The sequence below is a fragment of the Centroberyx gerrardi genome, chromosome 10 (assembly GCF_048128805.1).
Source record: "Centroberyx gerrardi isolate f3 chromosome 10, fCenGer3.hap1.cur.20231027, whole genome shotgun sequence".
NCBI lineage: Eukaryota > Metazoa > Chordata > Actinopteri > Beryciformes > Berycidae > Centroberyx > Centroberyx gerrardi.
In genome coordinates, this window is record NC_136006.1 from 26,809,373 (window position 1) to 26,827,756 (window position 18,384).

Below are 18,384 nucleotides of genomic sequence, written 5' to 3' on the forward strand. Positions count from 1 at the left end.
GACTAATTGATGAAAACAAATCGGTCGATGGTTATATTCACTCATGTTCCATAGCTGCTTATTCTTATTCAGGGTCACAGGGGGGCTGGAGCCTATGTATCCCAGCATGCATTGTGTTGAAGGCAGGGAAACACCCCGGGCAGGTCGCCAGTCCATCACAGCGTCAATGGTTAGTTTTTGGCTAATTCAACTTTAGAGGGGGTGATAATGCAAAAGCAGCGTCTTATTTTTTGGGTTGGTAACTGTAATTAATAACATTGCTGTAATGCCTTAATGAGTGTTACCACCCAAAACGTGCCACTGCAGCAGTGCCCGGCTCTGCCAGTCTACCTGCTATTCAATTCCATTCTTCCCTGGCACAGAGAGTGGGCATATCAAGATCAACCGTCCCTCTGGCGCGCTGCCACAGGCTTTGTGCCAAGAGCAACAAACCTGCTGCCTGCTGAGACGCCCGGCCTCTAACTCCATCTTATCACCATCTCATACACACTCGCTCCCCACTAGACACAATGCCTTGAGGACAATATGTCTCTTTTCGTCTGGTAACCTCTGATCTACTCTTCCGCTCTCCACTTGTCTCACCCCTTCCCCTCTCCACTCATCTTGACAAGTTTCCTCTTTTCTACTCTCCTCCCGACTCCTTTTTTTCCCCTCTCCTCGTTTAGTTTCCTCTCCTCTCCTTGCCACTTACTGTTCATGACACACTTAAAGTTGGAAATTTCACACGTTGGCAGCTCCAAATGGCAGCGAGAGGCAACTGTTTGAATTGTTGCACGCAGAAATCGTTTTCCCATCAATGACCATACTCGACACCAGAATTTCATTTGGGCAAATAGGGCAAATACATGGCATCTCAGTAAGTGGGGATGAGACGCTCTTCTCTGCTGCAGTCCCACTTTGTGATTTAGGCTGATAAAACGGCTGGATTTTCACTTTAAATTTTGCCTGGTGCAGCTTTAATCTCACCACTGAGCATGCTGAGTTTTCATGATGCATTTTAACAGCCCCAATCCTCCTCTTTCAGGCCTTAACCCAGCAGGTGGTGCTGTTTCAGTCACACACACACACACACACAGAGACACACACACATACACACTTGCACGGACATGTACAGATCATCAACAAAACACTGTCATCAGCAGCTCGGCGGGGCTCCAGGAAGCCGGGCCCCACTTCCTTCCCTCTTCATGCCCCACCACTGACACCCTGCCTGGCCACCGGTCAGGGATGGTCTGGGTGGGCCTGGAAGTCGGCCACCGAGCTCAAAGTGACCTTCACTGCAAGACAGACGGTGGTGGGGAGGGGTGTTGGGTGCGGGGGGTAGAGCCGGGGCAGCATTCTGATCTCTGTATTTTATGACACCTTTAATATCGGGAGTGCTCTTTGATGGAGACTTGAGCAGGGAGACGGCGGCGGGACAGCGACGGAGGGGACAGTGTGTTTTTGATGAGGGACGATCAGCCGGTCCAAAATGTACTCCTGTTGCTTTTGGGTGTAGACGGGGTGAATAAAGGAGAGGGTGAGAGGACGGTGCAGCGCTCCATTCACATTGACGCTCCCTCTGGAGGTCAGTCATGCAGTGTGAACGCTCCATTGACTCCACAGTGTCGCGACTCTCTGATCCGTTTAGCCCGGGAGGCTTTACAGCTGTTTCATAACACATTTCATCTATTCCAGTATACTGGTATTCTATTCTGTTCTATTCTAGTCTATCACAATACAGTCAGTGCTATTATCTTCTCTTCTATTCTATCCAAATCCATTCTATTCTATCTCAGTCCATTCTATTCTATTCCATTCTATTCTATTACAATCCATTCTATTCTGTTAAATTCTATTCTATTCTATTGTAGTCCCTCCTATTCTATTCTATCCTATCCTATTCTATTCTGTTCTATTCTATTCTAATCCTTTCTATTCTATTCTATTATAAATCCCTTCTATTCTATTCTATCCTATCCTATTCTATTCTAATCCTTTCTATTCTATTCTATTCTATTCTATTATAAATCCCTTCTATTCTATTTTATTCTATTCTATTCTATTCTAATCCCTTCTATTCTATCTCAATACATGCAGTTTTATTATCTTGTCTTCTATTCTATCCAAATCCATTCTATTCTATTCTATTCTAGTCTATCACAATCCATTCAGTGCTATTATCTTCTCTTCCATTCTATCCAAATCCATTCTATTCTATCTCAGTCCATTCTATTCTCTTACAATCCATTTTATTCTATTCTACTCTATTCTGTTCGATTTTGTTCTGTTCAATTCTATTCTATTCTAACAGCTTCTATTCTATTCTTTTCTATTCTATTCCATTCTGTTCTTTTCTGTTCTATTCTAGTCTATCGCAATCCATTCAGTGTTATTATCTTCTATCTCAGTCCATTCTATTCTATTCCATTCTATTCTATTACAATCCATTCTATTCTGTTCAATTCTATTCTATTCCATTGTAATCCTTTCTATTCTATTCTATTCTATTATAAATCCCTTCTATTCTATTCTATTCTATTCTATTCCCTTCTCTTCTATTCTATCTCAATACATGCAGTTTTATTATCTTGTCTTCTATAAATCCATTCTATTCTATTCTATTCTATTCTGTTCTATCCCCCCTGTGTGCAGACAGTATTGAATGTGTGGTGAATGCAGCTGACTAGTGATCACTGTAGCAGAGCCTCAGTTCCAGGCTGCTGTTATTGACTGCTGTTTCTCCAGCGGACTTCTCTTAAGTCTCGCAGTCTCAACGGACTGCAGAGCCAAGTGACAAATTGCCCCTCCACACATCCCATTATGCACTGCGGTCTGCACACACCGCCTGTACCGCTGGCCACAACCCTCCTGAAACAACATCAATTCCCCGTTAGAGCATGCTCCTTCTTTTGTGTCTGCTTGTCCCTCATTCCTTCAGTTTCTTTCTCTCTGTTCGACAGATATGGGATAAGAAAGGCCAACACTGATATGGATAGTGATAGATAATGTCTGTAGATATTTTGTACAGACATTCAATGTCTTTAAATATGACCATTTTCATGCCAAAAAATTCAAAACCAACCCATTATTCAGTGTTTCCCTGAGAATTCCCCAGCATCTGAAACAGCATTTAGACACTAAAACTCTTTGATTTGACTCGCTCAAAATGTTGCATTAGAATAGATCCAGGATAAGAGCTTCCTCTAGACAACCAGTGTAGTACTGATCAGTTGTACAATAAAAATGTAATCAAACAAACTGCATTGTATCCATCATATCAGAGGTGGACGACACTGACTGGCCCATATCTGATTTTGAATAACAGTCCCATGTCGGCCCCATATATCGGTCCAACCCTACATCAAACCCATTCATCTCTTCCCCCTGCCCGCTGCCCAATGTCTTCCGAGAGAACATTGAATCTCGCTGCCTCTCCCGGCCCCAGGTTATCATGCGGCCCGATCGATATTTTCCCCCTTCGCTTTTATCTGATCTCCTCCCCATGGTGCCCTGATCAATTGCCTGCACTCAGCAGGGAGGGGGACAACACCTTCCCTCCGCTACCAAGAGCCCTGTGAAGCCCTCTGTGTATGGGTCAGTGGTTGAGTTTGTGTTTTATGTACCTTCGGGTTCCTCTTGAGGTTTGGATCGATACTCTTCTGCTGCGTTCCCACCCCAGCGCTCATTCTCATAGGCTACACATACAGATTACATTCCGAACAAATTCCTTCCAACTGGTCACATGAAAGCTAAGTATCCCAGAAAGAATAGTACTCTATGTATTCCAACCAAAGAAAGTAGTGGGTTTAAAGAGTAACTAAACCCCAAACCCAAATCTGTGAAGCCTGAAGCAGGGTACTGAACTGGCCATCTGCTATTGGCTGATCTTTGGTACGAGGTGATGTCACCTTCTATAGAGTACAACAGGTGGTACCTGGCACCAAAGATCAGCCAATAACAGATGGCCAATTCAGTAACCTGCTTTTCACCATTAGGTGTCAGGCTTCACCACAGATTTGGGTTTGGCGTTTAGTTACTCTTTAAGTTTTTACATGGCTATCAGCTGCTATCAATAGATTATCAATGGGAATGGGCTAGTCTGTTTCATTTGAGGTGGTCACATGATGCATTGTTATTCTGATTATTAATGGAATATTTGGTGGTGTATAAACTCAAACAGTGCCCTCTGATGAAAGCGAGTATGGTGAAAAGCAGCAGGGCAAAGACTTTCTTATAATGAGAAAGTTAATGGCTTGACCTTTCTGAAGTTTATGTGTTGTTTGCAATCCTTTTGGTCTAGAATTTGTCTGGTTGGCTATCAACACTGTCCATCAAGTTAGAGCTGGTTGGTGAATCACCAATCCTCTTTGATATCTGACATTGCTTTGTCGTTTGATGCATAGCCCAACACAGTGTCTGCCTTCACTACTGTAAATGTCCATCACTTTATTTTCAGAGGAGTGGGCAGGCCACCCCTTTGTCATAAATGTTCTCTATTTCACTGAAACAGTAAGGAGACAGCGTTATGGGTCATAGGATAGGTATGTGTGTGTGTGTGTGTGTGTGTGTGTGTGTGTGGGGGGGGGTAAATCGCAGAGAATAGGCGTATTTTTTGTCTGATATAAGTCATTATTTGTCCAGCATTGAACAGAGCCCCCCCACCCCCGCACCATAAGTCAGAGAGATTCAAGGTCTGCTCTGTTCATTTTCAACCCATTGTGATTTCCAGCTGGGCCACTGGCCATATGAGTCCTCACACACAACATAGCAAATCAATAGGATTTTATCCAGTGGCTGTCATCCGCGAGCCTTCAAACACCCAAGGACAATATAAAATATCTCTCTCTCTCTCTTTGTCTCTCTCTCTCTCTCTCTCTCTCTTATGCACACACACACACACACACACACACACAGAATTGGGAATTGATGGTGAAGCTCAAAGAAGCTGCAGCAGGGATTATGAGTGACAAAAAGAGATTTGTGAATGTGACTGATGCAGCGTATCCCAGAGCCTCCCCTGCTCTCCAGTGTTGATCCTCCATTATGAGACATTGCGAACATTGCAGTTAATAACACTGACATGCTGAATTGTGACCATACCTCCCTCCTTCTTCTCTCCTCCCTGCTCCTCCTGCCCATCCCTCTCTCTCTCTCTGCCTCTCTCTCTCTCTCAGCTAGAGAAGAGAGAGAGACCCCCCTCCCTCGCCTGCCCTCCCCCTGCCGCTAGCTAGCTCCAGCATGGCAGACAGTCGGCAGCCAGAAGACGGCGCCCCCCAGTGGGACCCGTCAGGAGGGCAGGACCCCGCGGGCAGCCACGGGGCCAACGGCTACTCCTCGTCCGCCTACAGGACCTGCCAGCCTGGGGGGGCCCACGTGGCCGCGGCCCCCTACTCCTCCGCCAGGGAGAACGGCTTCAATGGGGACCTGACTGGGGCGCACGCTGTAACTGCAGGTAAGACTGACTTATTGTTTCACGCATCAGGCTGGCAGTCTAGTGGTCAGACACCCGGCCCCTTCCACCTGGCATTAACATGTGCAAATCAGATTTGAATGTGCAGTCATGAGACGGATTTCGAAGTGCAAAGCTCTTGCAAAATTCAATACTCCTAATTTTGGGTGCATAATCACATATAGCATACAAAATAAGACTAACCATGTCAAGGGAGGTAATACATCATGCAAAAGGTTTATCCTTGCATCACTTTGGATATGTTCCTTGTTTGAATTTTAGTCATTGCTGCATTTTAAAATGAAATGGTCATTATCAAATCATGCCACCAAACAAAAAAAAAATCTCAAAATAGAACATGCAATGGTCATTTCCTCTTAAATGATTACTTCTATTCTACTTAACAGTGAGCAAAAAAAAATCAGTTGTAGTGTCCATTTTAAAATTACAGTGAGAATTCCCCTTGTCATTCTGGATTTAATTAATTTAAGTTTAGATATACATATATATATATATATATATATATATATATATATATATATATATAATCCTGTTTACCAGCACATATTGTACTAGGCAAGATTAATGCAATAGTGTCCATCATTATGCAAGAAAGACACAAAAAGGAAGGAAAGCATAACATTTATGTAAAAGGAGATGGTACTCATCACATTCAATGATTGTACCTCATTGTTTGGCATCAGTTTACTGTCCTTCACTGTTCTGCATCAACCTGGCTAAAAACCAGTAAATGTCATGGTTACAGTACTATGCTGACATTTACTGTTATCCCTGAGGATGCCCCCATCAGCACACTATTTTACAGTAATAGTAACCAAAACTAATACTGTACAACCATGGCTACAACATCAGCTTTCAATACCACCTATATTGTCCTCCATGTTGAGTTGATTTAATGAGCTGCATGTCTAGTTGTGATTTCAGCAGAGCTAGTTAGATTAAGGTTGACTAAAGTAAAAGATGAAATAAGGACAAAAAAGTAATAGTCACCTAGTTGACATGCTATGAAGAGACTTGTATGAGTTTATTCAGTAATTACATGGTATAATTACCACACCATAGTACATGGGACATTATCAGTTCACTATGATTGCTGAAAAGAAAATTGAACAGAGAAATTTCAATGTGAGGTTCAGTGTCAGAGGGATAAATTGCTCGTTTAGAGAATGTGTGTGCGTGTGTGTGTGTGTGTGAGAGAGAGAGAGAGAGAGAGAGAGAGAGAGAGAGAGACAGCGTTGGTGTCCTGTCTCTCTTTGCGCGTGGGTTGGCAGCTCTCTGAGCCCTTGCTAGAGTCACACACCGTTATTAACCGCGGTATAATTAATGGCTAAAATCTCTCTCTCTTGCTGTTCTCTCCTTCCCCCCCGAGAGTCAGGAACAATAATGTACTCACCATGTAACCATGGCAACGGCTCCCCTACAATTTACTTTGCCGGGGCTTTTGTTTCCAACGGCAACTGCAATCTCTGCGCCTTTCGGTTTCTGTTTTTTGGCTGCTGACACTGTGCGACTCGGCGACTTGCTGGGTTTTAAGTAAAGACAAGGGGCCATTTAGCGTCCTGTGACAAGAGCCACATTAACCTCCCATCTCCACCCACTGAGGGTTCCAGTGATATGGGGTTTTGAAGGCTCATACTTATATTTTTGGATTGTAGCTGCCCATAGCCATTACCATTTTCATGCCACCAACAATTCCAAAAAATGACAAGTATCAGTGTTTCCCCAGAATTGTATTCTTGTCAGGGTGGAGAAGCCTCTGAAACAGCATTTAGATCGTCATGGGACACTAAAACTCTCCATTGAAAGCCATAATAATTAAATTCTTTTAGGTGTGTCAGCAGCTCCTTAAGGCAGAGTGAGGCAGGTTTCACTGCAGGTTTTACAGACTGAAGCTGTGGAGAAAAATCCTCCTCCACACCACACTGGAATGATTCTCTGGTCAGACATCTGATACATGTTTTGAGAATTTTCTAGAAACAAGTGCTAATATATTGAGAAAAAGGCAGAATAAGGCAGATCACCCCACTGTGGTCCAGAAAATGACGCTGGATTCAAGACAGTTCTTGAAACACATTGATTTGCATTGGAAACAAAGGAACTATCTCAACCCATCGGCAGATTTTTTCCACTTGTTTCATGAAAAATAGAATGTTAAGACTCAATACCTACCTGCCTCCAAACCTCCAAATCTTACACAAATAATATGGTGTATATCCTGACAAATCCCTGTACATCTACCTGTCCATTAGGTCGTGTAATTTTCCTTGTTGACCTACTGCAACAATGACGGGGCGAATAAGTGACGCATTAAGCGTAATGTGTGGGTCATAAGTTCAGGCCGCCATTATGTGTAAATGTCAAGTGCTTTTTCTCCTCATCATGCAGGTGCTGGTTTGACATATAACAGTAACATAACAGCATGACAGTCAGTACAATCTTTTAAATCACTTCTTAAAACTATAGACTTGCTGTCATTATGTTGTTTTTACCCTCTATTCTTATCCATTTATCCTCAGGTGCCTTGTTGTTTTTACTTGTAATTAATTTCATGAGTATATTTATTGTTAATTGATCGTTAAAGCACTTTCAAAAGTTTTTAAAAAGTGCTCCACAAATACAATATTACTCCTATACTGTAAACACACATGCACTGCTTGCTTGTAATGCACTGCTCTCTGTCAGCGTTTTAAGTGGGCAGCTACCTGTTGGCCAGTGCTTTTATATAATTAACAGCCGCCAAGGCCTTGTGTGTTCCTCTGGCTCATTATCAGCACGTATCAAAGACATGAGAGAAATAAACAGATTCCTCCCAGCTTCAAAGCCAACAAGATAACAGCACTTTTCCTCTTGGGGGGGGGGGCGAAACCAAGGGCCTCAGCCCAACACTTAGAACTGGGTTTTTATCTATTTGTGTGAGCATGAGTATGTGTGTGTGTTTGTGTGTGCGTGTTCAGAATCTCACTCTCAGATAAAACATGTGCTTCAGCAGTTTTATATACCTTCTTCTCCCCCCCCCATTCTTGCTCATAATTGCTGCCACGCATACTGATGCCATGCAAGATGCAGATACAATTCACACACAACCCTGAACGGTAGCCACGCCTGTACCATGTGTGTCCTAGTTCTGAAAAAGTGACCCAGTTGTGGGCAGCGGTTAGTCCTCTGCATGCTTTGCAGCATGTGAACATACATCTGTAATCGTGATCCATGCTTGTGAAAATAATGTCATGTTTGAGTCTGTTTACTACTGAGAAATTTGCCAGCGTTAGCTACCTGCATAACAGTCATCACTGTCTATTCTTATGGGAAGTGACTGCAATACATAGATCAGAGATCGGATCAGAGTTAACATGACAAACCCCCTTCTCCACCTGATTTTATTGACAGTAATCATAATAATAATCTAAATTAGGGATGGGACGATATGCTCTCACGATACGATTCAATACGCGATATGCGGTTCACGATTCAATACAACCACGATACAATGTGATAAATAAAAGTTCAATGACAACAAAGTCTGACTGTGCAGAATCATGTTTATTTCTGAGCCACAAATCTTTCTAGCGATGGCATTGGCTTGCTAGAAAGATTAAACAACAATTTAAAAATGTCATTACAAAGTGACAATAATATAATTTGGATGGAGAGCTTGTGAAATTGTGATGGTCAAGCCGTCTCATTTGTGATTACTACAGCAGAATAACATGGAGCTAATGTCACAATTCATTGTCACATTTTTGTATTGCGATATATTGAATTTCGATATATTGTCCCATCCCTAGTCTAAATATATTGCTCTCTTTTCACCCGCATAAAAATCACATGCCCCCTCAGCCGTGCTGTAGCCAGGGTTGTGTGTGTGTGTGTGTGTGTGCACAGCGTCTTGTCAGCATGCATCAGTGTCGCTGCAGAGCGGGGCAGGACGGGGCAGGGCAGGCCGCAGCGGGGCAGGTGGGGGGCGACAGGACGGCTGATGTTGGCACTCGCTGAGCCTCTCCTCACTGTGAGAAGCCCTTCAGACACAACAAGAGCTACCCAAGCAGGAAATTGCCTCCTTGACATTCCTTTGAAACAAAGTTGAAAAAGCCAGCCAGCCGTGCACGGAGAGGTCAAGGGGGGAGGGAGGGGGGGGGGAGAAAAGCGAGAGAGCGGGTTAATAGAGTGAGAAAGCGAAAGTAAGAGACGGTCGATCGGTTGATTCGAGGGAGGGGCGAAGCTTAAGCAGATGAAGCCTTTGTCTTGTATCAGGCAGATTGCATTGACTGATGTCCATGTCCTTGAGCGGACTGGGCATGGTGTCAAGGAGCTTGTACCAGCTGCTTGAAGCTGCACAAAGTTTTTATGTAAAAATCCACCCATCTTAACAGCCTAAGTGGGGCTGCAACAGAGAAAAGTGTCCCATTCCCACTAATTGAGACCCTGAAGATTGGCCCTATTTGCCCAAATGAAGTTCTCTACCCAAAGAGAGCAGCGTTCCGTCCAGAGAAAGCTGGACTCACCAACATTAGATCTTTTCCTCTCTCGTCTCTTTGGTTTCCTTTGGTATAAAGCATCACAGACTGGCTGGGTTGGTAAACATGAGTGTGCTGAGTGCAGTTTGCTGACATCATGCTACATGATTTCTGGGTATTGGAGTTCATAGTTTTCAAACAGTTACCTCTCGCTGCCATTCGGAGCCGCCAATGAGTAAACCTGCCTAGTGCAACTTTAAGATGGAAAGATCCACCCACGAGCTAAAAGCATTGCACTTACTACAGCGAGATAAACATTTACTCACTCCACTTTCATCTTTCTGGATTAGTTGTGGCATGTACTGACTCATAGGCTCAAGACCTTTGTCGCATGTCGTTCCCTTCTCTGTCTTTCCAGACGTTCCTAACGGTGTATTAGGTTCAATAACTCAGAAAGGTCATGAAACATATGTTCACATTTGATTTGACCTTTTATTTTGATAGGAAAAGACAAGATAACCTTTTGCCTGTTTGGGATGTGGTGGACCTGTTGTCTTGCTTTGCTGTATTCTCATGAATCAAATAGCCATGGACTTTATGTACTGTACTGTTAGCACAGTTAAGTAATAAGCCACTCGATTCCGTGGTCTACAGTAAATTTAGAACAGCTAAAAGGCACGATAGTGGTAATGCACCATTGTAATAAAAAAGAATGCAAATGTTCAAGAAATGTTCAAGCAGTACATAGTTCTGGAAGAGTAGCTAAACGAAGTGGTTGCTAAGCAACACATCCGTAACAGCGTGATTGGTGATTTTCGGTAAGAGCAGTAATGTTTACATTAACTGATATGCAGTCAAAGGTGTGTATTATTATATTAGGTTAGATTGTGGAAATTGGGCAATATTAATGATAATATATACTGTACATATACACACACTATCATTAATATTGATTGAACTATTATACAGTCACAGGTATGTGTTATAGATTATAATTTTATTATGTTATTAATGTTGAAATTAAGTATATGCGGTCACAGGTATGTGTTTATTGGGTATTTCACAACAGCTTTGAATGTGACTCAGCCAATCAGGACTGAGTACTGGAACTATCTGTCTTATAATGCACAATTTCCCCCAAGGTCTGTCATGACAAATCAGTATTCTCACATTTTAATATCATCAGTTGGCTTCAAAATCTCAAAAGGCTTGGTTTGGTTGGATTCATTCTGGTTTACATCTTGTCACAGCAAAATATTGGCTATAATGTTAGTCAATGTCAGAGCCATCATTGCCTATTTTTCTGGAGGCTACAGAGAGAGAAAAACAACCAAGGCATGTTGCCGGCATCTGAATTAGACCGGGACCGAAGTCGCCGGCGACCGTCCTGGCCCGCCGGTCTGTTGCTATGGCAACCACTCGCTTCACACATTTTTGGTGCCGGCTGGTATCAAACCAAACAGCGCTCTCGTTCTCCCTGTGCCCTCTCAGTCCTGCTGCGTGTGTGTGTGTGTGTGTGTGTGTGTGTGTGTGTGGCAGTCTGGCTGTGTGGTGCCTTGACTCAGGGCTTCCAGTCTTAGTCTCAGCTCAGAGAGAGAAGCATTCTCAGCTTCACCAGTCTGCCCAGCATACAGGTAATACAAGCCTGCGTGTGTGTGTGTGCGTGTGCATGTGTGCATTTGTGCATGTGTCAGTGTGTAGCCTGTCTATGTCTCTGTGGATGGGTGCTATTAGTTTTTGAGTTGTGATAGGCTAAGATGCTGTCTTTCTATATACCAAAGGGCCTATTAGTGTGCGTGATTTATTCTCCTGTCAAAGCTAATGAAAGACAGGCTGTCAGAGCCGTGACTTTTTCAACCATTTGCGCAGCTTGACATCATTCTGTCAGAGAAATGCTGAGACAACCGGACCCAGCTAGTTTTCATCAGTGTCAACCAGCAGTGTGGATGTGACGAGGTCATTTTTTACCTCGCCATTGTTGCGTGTACGTGTGTGTCTGCGCATTTATTTGTACGACTGAGAAACTGTGATGTCTCATTGAACCCATTGCCCCTGATGTTGCTATTGTATGTGCCTCAAATGGGTGTGTCTGGGAGAGTGCACGTGTGGGTACATGTTTGCGTGTGTGTGGGTGTGTGTGTCTGAGACAGAAAGCTAATTGGATTCAGGGCACGTTTGCCAGCCAGACATGGCTATGAGGAGGGTCTGCGCTCTGAGGGTGGGCAAAAACCGAGGCTGTCTGAAACAGGGGAGACAGCGGCTGGAACAGTGGGCTAGTGGCTGGGATAGAGGAGCCGAAACAGGGGCACTAGGGCCAGGGGGGACGAGGTAGAGACTGAGGCTGAAGGAGAGTGTCGGGGCTCGGGTTGAAAGCTGGTCCTAAGGCTGGGGAACAAGGCTCAAGCTGGAGGTTGAAGGATCGGACTGGGCTGCTAGGGTCTAAATAGATGCTCCATACAAATAAAGATGACTAATAGAGCGTCCAAAGCGGTGATGTAATGCTATTATTTTATAACATCGGATTAGAACAACACCCACACACATCCTGGACTGTTTTTTTCTCTTGTGTTGTTTTCATTCAAACTTTGTTCAAAAGAGGGAGAGGGTTCGTGTCGATAGGAATTATTTTGCTGCAGGGGCTTATGCATGAAACTTCTCTTTAAAATAGACTATATTAGAATAAGATTTCCAATATGAGACCAGTGTTTCCTCTTAGGTTCACATGTCACCAGCATGTATTGTACTCCCATTTTGAAAAGATCTTCACAGGTACAAGCCTTGATGTAAGATGTGTGGCCATGTACCGGGTATTGTCACACTGTTGAAAATGCAGCCATTCATACGAATCAGTAGGCTTATTTTTTCCCCAGGTATAAGCTATAGGGGGGTGTTTATCAGTTGTTTGATGTCTCAACCTTTGAATGTGTTTTGATGTTTCCAGTTTTCAGCACTATTTCTCTGTATCGGAAGAATGGGTTTTGCCTGGCAGCAGTAAATAGTTGATACACCTCTATTGCACTTTGCTATTGAATAGAAAATGGGAAAATGGCTGATTTGAGTGGGTGAGTGGGCTGTGGTGAGTGTTCCTGGAAGGTGTGCGTGCATGTGTGTGTGTGTGCGTGTGTGTGTGCTTGCATGTATTTATGCCTGGCAACTTGTTTGTGTGGATGGTGTATGCGCGTGCGCCGGTGTGCACTTGTGTTCATGTGTGGGTGAGTGTGATGTCGGATAGAGAACGGTCCTGAAACAGCAGCACTAAAACAAAAGCAGCACCCTGCCAACCAATCCCACATAACCACATTGTTGCCATGCAAATGAAGGCCGGGTAGGCTAGCGTTTTGCAAACTCCCTACATGCCAAGTCATTAGATAGATCCGTAGATAGAGAGAGAGAGAGGGAGAGAGAGGGAGAGGGAGAGGGAGAGAGAGAGAGAAACATTAATTTAAAATTCAAAAAAGGCTTGTACCAATTCTTTTTTTCCCCTCGACGCATTCGGTCCAAGCAGAGATCTGTCAGGAGAAATAAATCATCACAAGTTCTAGTCAGGTTTCAGGGGGTTCACCAAAAGTTCAGACTCGGATTACTGGCTGTCTGCTGGGTATGGCAAGGTGTGGCACTCACAGTACCTTAGCTTAAGTCAGTCTACAGTTGACCTTGCAGTTTTTAATCAATGTAGTAGAAAGCAAAAAAAAAAGCAAAAATAGCCAGAAATGTATTTGAAAGCCGTATCGTAATAAAAAGTCACATCAGGGGAGCATTCAGGACCAATTTATCCTCTATTTTTCCTCTTATCTCTAATATATTATTTCTAATATATTGACCGATAATATCTTGTCAGTCATCAGTCATTTCTCCACTTAGTCCGCAGAAATGTAGTCTATTTATATAATCAGGTTTGTAACTGCAGGAACTATTTCATGGATTTAGTGAAGCTCCTAATATGGCAACAAACTGATTACAGTCCTGCCTCTAACTTACAACGCATACAGTACCCCACAATACATACACAGATGTTTTGTGGTACCTATGTCCTCTGCTCACAGGGTGCAGGAGTCCTTGTCACTCCAAACATTTGAAAGAAAGCAGCTGGGACCAGAGCCTTTCCCTACAGGGCTTTATCCCTCTGGCTCCAGCTTCCCGCCAATGTCAGAGAATCAGACAGTGCTGACAGTCACAGAGTCTCGGTGCTGACAGTTACTGTTGTCCTGAAAACCCACATTCACTTCAACACTGTTGTTAAAGATTGACAATAAAAATGGACAAGAGGAAGTTGGCGATTGCTCTGCTTGCTCTTGAGAAGAGGATGAGGAGCCCGTTTTGAGACAGAGGATGTAGTTAAAGTGAATGTTACTCACTGTCTGACTTCTCTGTCTGACATCTTCCTCTGTCTGACATTGACATAATGCATAATGCATCCAAGCCAATGAAAATAACTGGGGGAAAAAAGACACAGATGTATTCAAAAAAGTGTTGTGATCATGGCCTAAGGCAGATAAATCCACTAGTATCAAGACAGTGACACTTGATTCAAGATTGTACATATGAAATAATTTCACCCCATTAGAAGATTTTTTCTATTGTCTTGAGAACTGTAAAGTTTTAAGACACAAAACTAGATATTAGCTCCTCTCTGCCCATTTTTCCACTGTATTCTTGACTCAGGTAGTCGCTCTCTTGCCTCTGGTCCAATTTAAATTTGCTGTCTGCACTGGCTTCAGTGATGCTGAGTTTCCATGGCGACACCTGCAGCCTTCACCAGCATGCCTGCAGTTGATGGAACAATTTGAGCTCCTTCACACTGGCTTTCATCCCAGGTTTTGAGTGACATCAGTCAAAACAGAACAAAGTAAAATGAACGGTCTGCCTGCAAAAATGAGATGGTTTTACTGAGAAATACTTGGTTCAACCTTTCTTTATCCGGTGAAAGTTGACTGAGCACCGTGCTCTTTTCCAGCAACAGCCTGCTTCACATTCATGCAGTTACACACATTCACACCTGGGAGCTGCCAGTACAACCACAGTCTTCTGCTGTTGGACACTGAGCAGCTCTGGAGCAGTTGGGGGTTCAGTTCCTTGCTGAAGAACACATTGATGGAAGTCTGGGGATTCAAACTGTTGACCTTCCGGTCAAAAGCCCACTTCTCTAGGCTCTAGGCTACTGCCACTGACTGTTTCAGAATTTCACCAAGGACTGATTGACCCTGTGTGTGTGTGTGTGTGTGTGTGTGTGTGTGTGTGTTCAGAGCAAGTGTCAGCGCGGATCGTGCAGGAAGTGACGGCTGAGGCAGTGGCAGTGCTGAAGGGAGAACAGGAGACTCACGCAGACACGGCCAAGAGGCTGCCATCAGGTAGGACACACACACACACACACACACACACCTACACACACACACACACACACACACACACACACACTCACACTCTGCAGAGGACCCAGTAGTATCCTACAGTGGTAGCCATGGTAGAAGTCTTCCATCCTGCTATCCTGCATAAGTACTGCATCAGCCACTGCAACTGGGACCAACACCAGGGCTGGATTACTACACTTATTGTTGTGACAAGTAATATAGTGGTAAATTAAAAGGTGGGTAAACTATGACCTCTATCAGTGATCATCATAAGGCAAACAAACACCAATACAAACAAACATCAATTAATTTGTTTGTTTCCTTATAAGATCATTTTGAAACTTGCTTATCATGATGTATACTATCAATTTACCTCATAAAGATTCACGTCTGTCTAGAAAGGGTGGGTGAAATGAGTTTAGGTGGCTTTACTTCATCTCTGGTTGCACACTGTAATATTAGCGATCATACAGAGTGCAGTGCTGCTGTCCCTGTTTAGCCCGTCTTGTTTGGTCTGAGCTGTCGACCCCTGGCCTCCTTCCGTGGCCAGCAGTGGTCTTGATGCACCATGACAGCTTCTTTCCAGACAGACTTATGTAAATATGTGCACAAGCGAGTGCACAAACGCACAAAATGCACGGGCACATGCACACCCAAACGTGCACTTGAGCGGACACACACGGTTGTGCACACAGACACACATAACACCCCAAAGTACACATGCACAGGCGGGCACAAACATATAAACACATGTAGAAGAGGTGGCTGTACATGCATGCAAAATGAATACCAGACAAATACGCAAACCTTGCACATTGTCAAACATTGCAGACTACGCATTATTCAACTCTATAGATATTAATGTTGATCACACAAAGATAAAATCCATCATCAATCATATCTTCAGTAGCCTCTGGACTTGACCTTTAAAGGGTAATTCCTGTTGTTTTTCATGTAGTTTTCTGGTTGTTTGAGTGTGAGAGATTGGTTAAACTGAAATGCATGGTTTGGTTTCTGGTATTTTCCCACACAAAAACAACAGCAAAATGCATTCACTGGTACATGAATGGACCTTTGGGGAAAGCGGGGCATGTTTGACAATTTAGGCCAAAATCATTTTTAGCAAAACACAAAACGGAGTTGAAAGGTTGGTTCGTATTTCAAAAACACAGATGGTTCCATTCTGAAAAACATAACTTCTCAGTAAAATGAGAATGAGAATTATTTCAAGATGATTCACAACTTAAATAGCAAACCTGAAATGTTCATTTTGTTCATGCCAAAGTATGACTATGCATCAGTTTTTTTTTTTATCTTACCTTGGAAGAAACTTTTCAGTTGGTGATTTAAGTTGATTCATGCGGATTTGACCAAGACTCAGGAAACATGTCATTCACCCCAACAGCTCATTTTTTCTCATCTGTACTTGTAATGTTAATGGAACAGAGTGGGCTGCTTTGTGCTGCGCTTGTATCACCATCAACACATCCAGTGTTATATAAGATGAAGCTGTACCGTATTTTGTTGCTTTGATCAGACCAACAGTTCATCAAGGTTTCCTCCAGATCAGACTCCCCAGCGGCGGAGTTAGTCAGCAGAAAAACGCCCTATTATTGTATTCACATCCCGGCAGTTCGCAGAGTCTGTCAGAGCAGCTCAAAGGATTAGCCAAGGCAGCGCCCAGATGCCTACACACACACACACACCGTGCTGCAAGCATACAGCCATGCACACATCATGCATACAAACAGAAATTGAACAAACCGTAATCATCGATGAAGCTACTTTCAAAGGTTCCAAATTCTTGTTACATTTTGAACGCTAGATGCTGTCCCATCAAAATTGTCCCAGGGCAAAAATTGTGCCGGCTATGTCATCAACAGTTTTTAAGTTTATTTTCTTGGTAAAATGTGATCGTTTATTTAATCCATACCCTTCCCAGAATATTTAACTATCGTGAGATAGTTCGTGAGATGTGAGAAATAAAATGTTACAATTGTGGAAATGTGCTAATTCGACTTAAAAATATGGTGGGAAAAATACTCAAGCATTGACATGGTTCACATAAGTAGGCATAAAAGAGTAGATCTCACTAAAAGTAATTATGTGATTACGTCAAACAGTTTAATACAACATTTAAAATTGGTTGCAGCAGTAGCCAAAGATTAGAGAAGCAGGCTTGTGACCAGAAAGTCGTTGGTTTGAATCCCTGGACTGTGGGTGGGGGAAGTGAATGAGTAACACTCTCCTCTCCCTCAACAACTACTGTGGAGGAGCCCTTGAGCAAGACACTGAACCCCCAACTGTTCTAATAGATCTGCTCAGTAGCCACCAGTAGAAGACTGTGGTTGTACTGGGCAGCTACCAGTGTGAATGTGTGGAACTGTATGAATATATAATGCTTGAATAAAAACAAATGGCTAAAATGATCGTTATTTGCAATTTCAGTCACTGATGGTCTGGTTTATGATCTGGTTGATGAGGCTGAACTGTCCGCTTGCTGGTTTGATGCTGTCAGGTGTAAATTTTGATGTGGTTAGGTCCAGTCCCTAACCTGTGTAGCTGCAGATTTGATGCAAGTGAATGAGAACAGATGCTCAAAGCCCTATACAGTATGTAATAAATGTCTACTGTACTCTCTCTCTCTCTTCCTCCCTGTCTCTCTCTCTCTCTCTTTGCAGTTGAAGACACCACCAACCTGCCTCCCTCCCCTCCTCCCTCGCCTGCTGCAGAACACTTCGGCCCGCTGGAACAAGGTAGGGTCCCTCACGAGAGACAGAGAGGGCGGAAAATGTGTGTATTTGAGAGTGTGCGTGTTTCTATGAGAGTGTGGTTTCTTTCTTTCCCATGACTGTAGTATCTGGAGTTTTGTGATCGGCCGACACCTCGGGGTGCTGGGGTGGGTTGGTTTTTGGGGATACTCCTCAATCCCCCTCTCAGGATATGCCCCATCTCCAAGGGACAAACCGCGCATTGATGCCCCTTCAAGAAACCTGTACTTATCACAGTTGCTAAAAAACAGGAACATGTTTTCCATTTTTCAGACATCCATTTCTTTTGAAATCTTGCTCCCTCCTCCTCATCGTCTGCCTGGAACAGACAAATTCGTACCTTCATCGTTATCACCATT

At 43.4% G+C, this 18,384-nt stretch overlaps 1 protein-coding gene across 1 annotated transcript in view; it reads left to right on the top strand.

Annotated features, from left to right (window-relative positions):
• Window positions 1-5,220: 5,220 nt before the first annotated feature.
• Window positions 5,221-18,384, top strand: part of LOC139923102 (uncharacterized) — a 47,205-nt gene continuing 34,041 nt past the window's right edge. Inside the window, exons 1-3 of the mRNA XM_078286027.1 lie at window positions 5,221-5,434; window positions 15,150-15,254; window positions 17,936-18,010. Of these exons, the coding sequence (XP_078142153.1) occupies window positions 5,221-5,434; window positions 15,150-15,254; window positions 17,936-18,010 (394 nt within the window). The remainder of the gene's footprint in view (window positions 5,435-15,149; window positions 15,255-17,935; window positions 18,011-18,384) is intronic.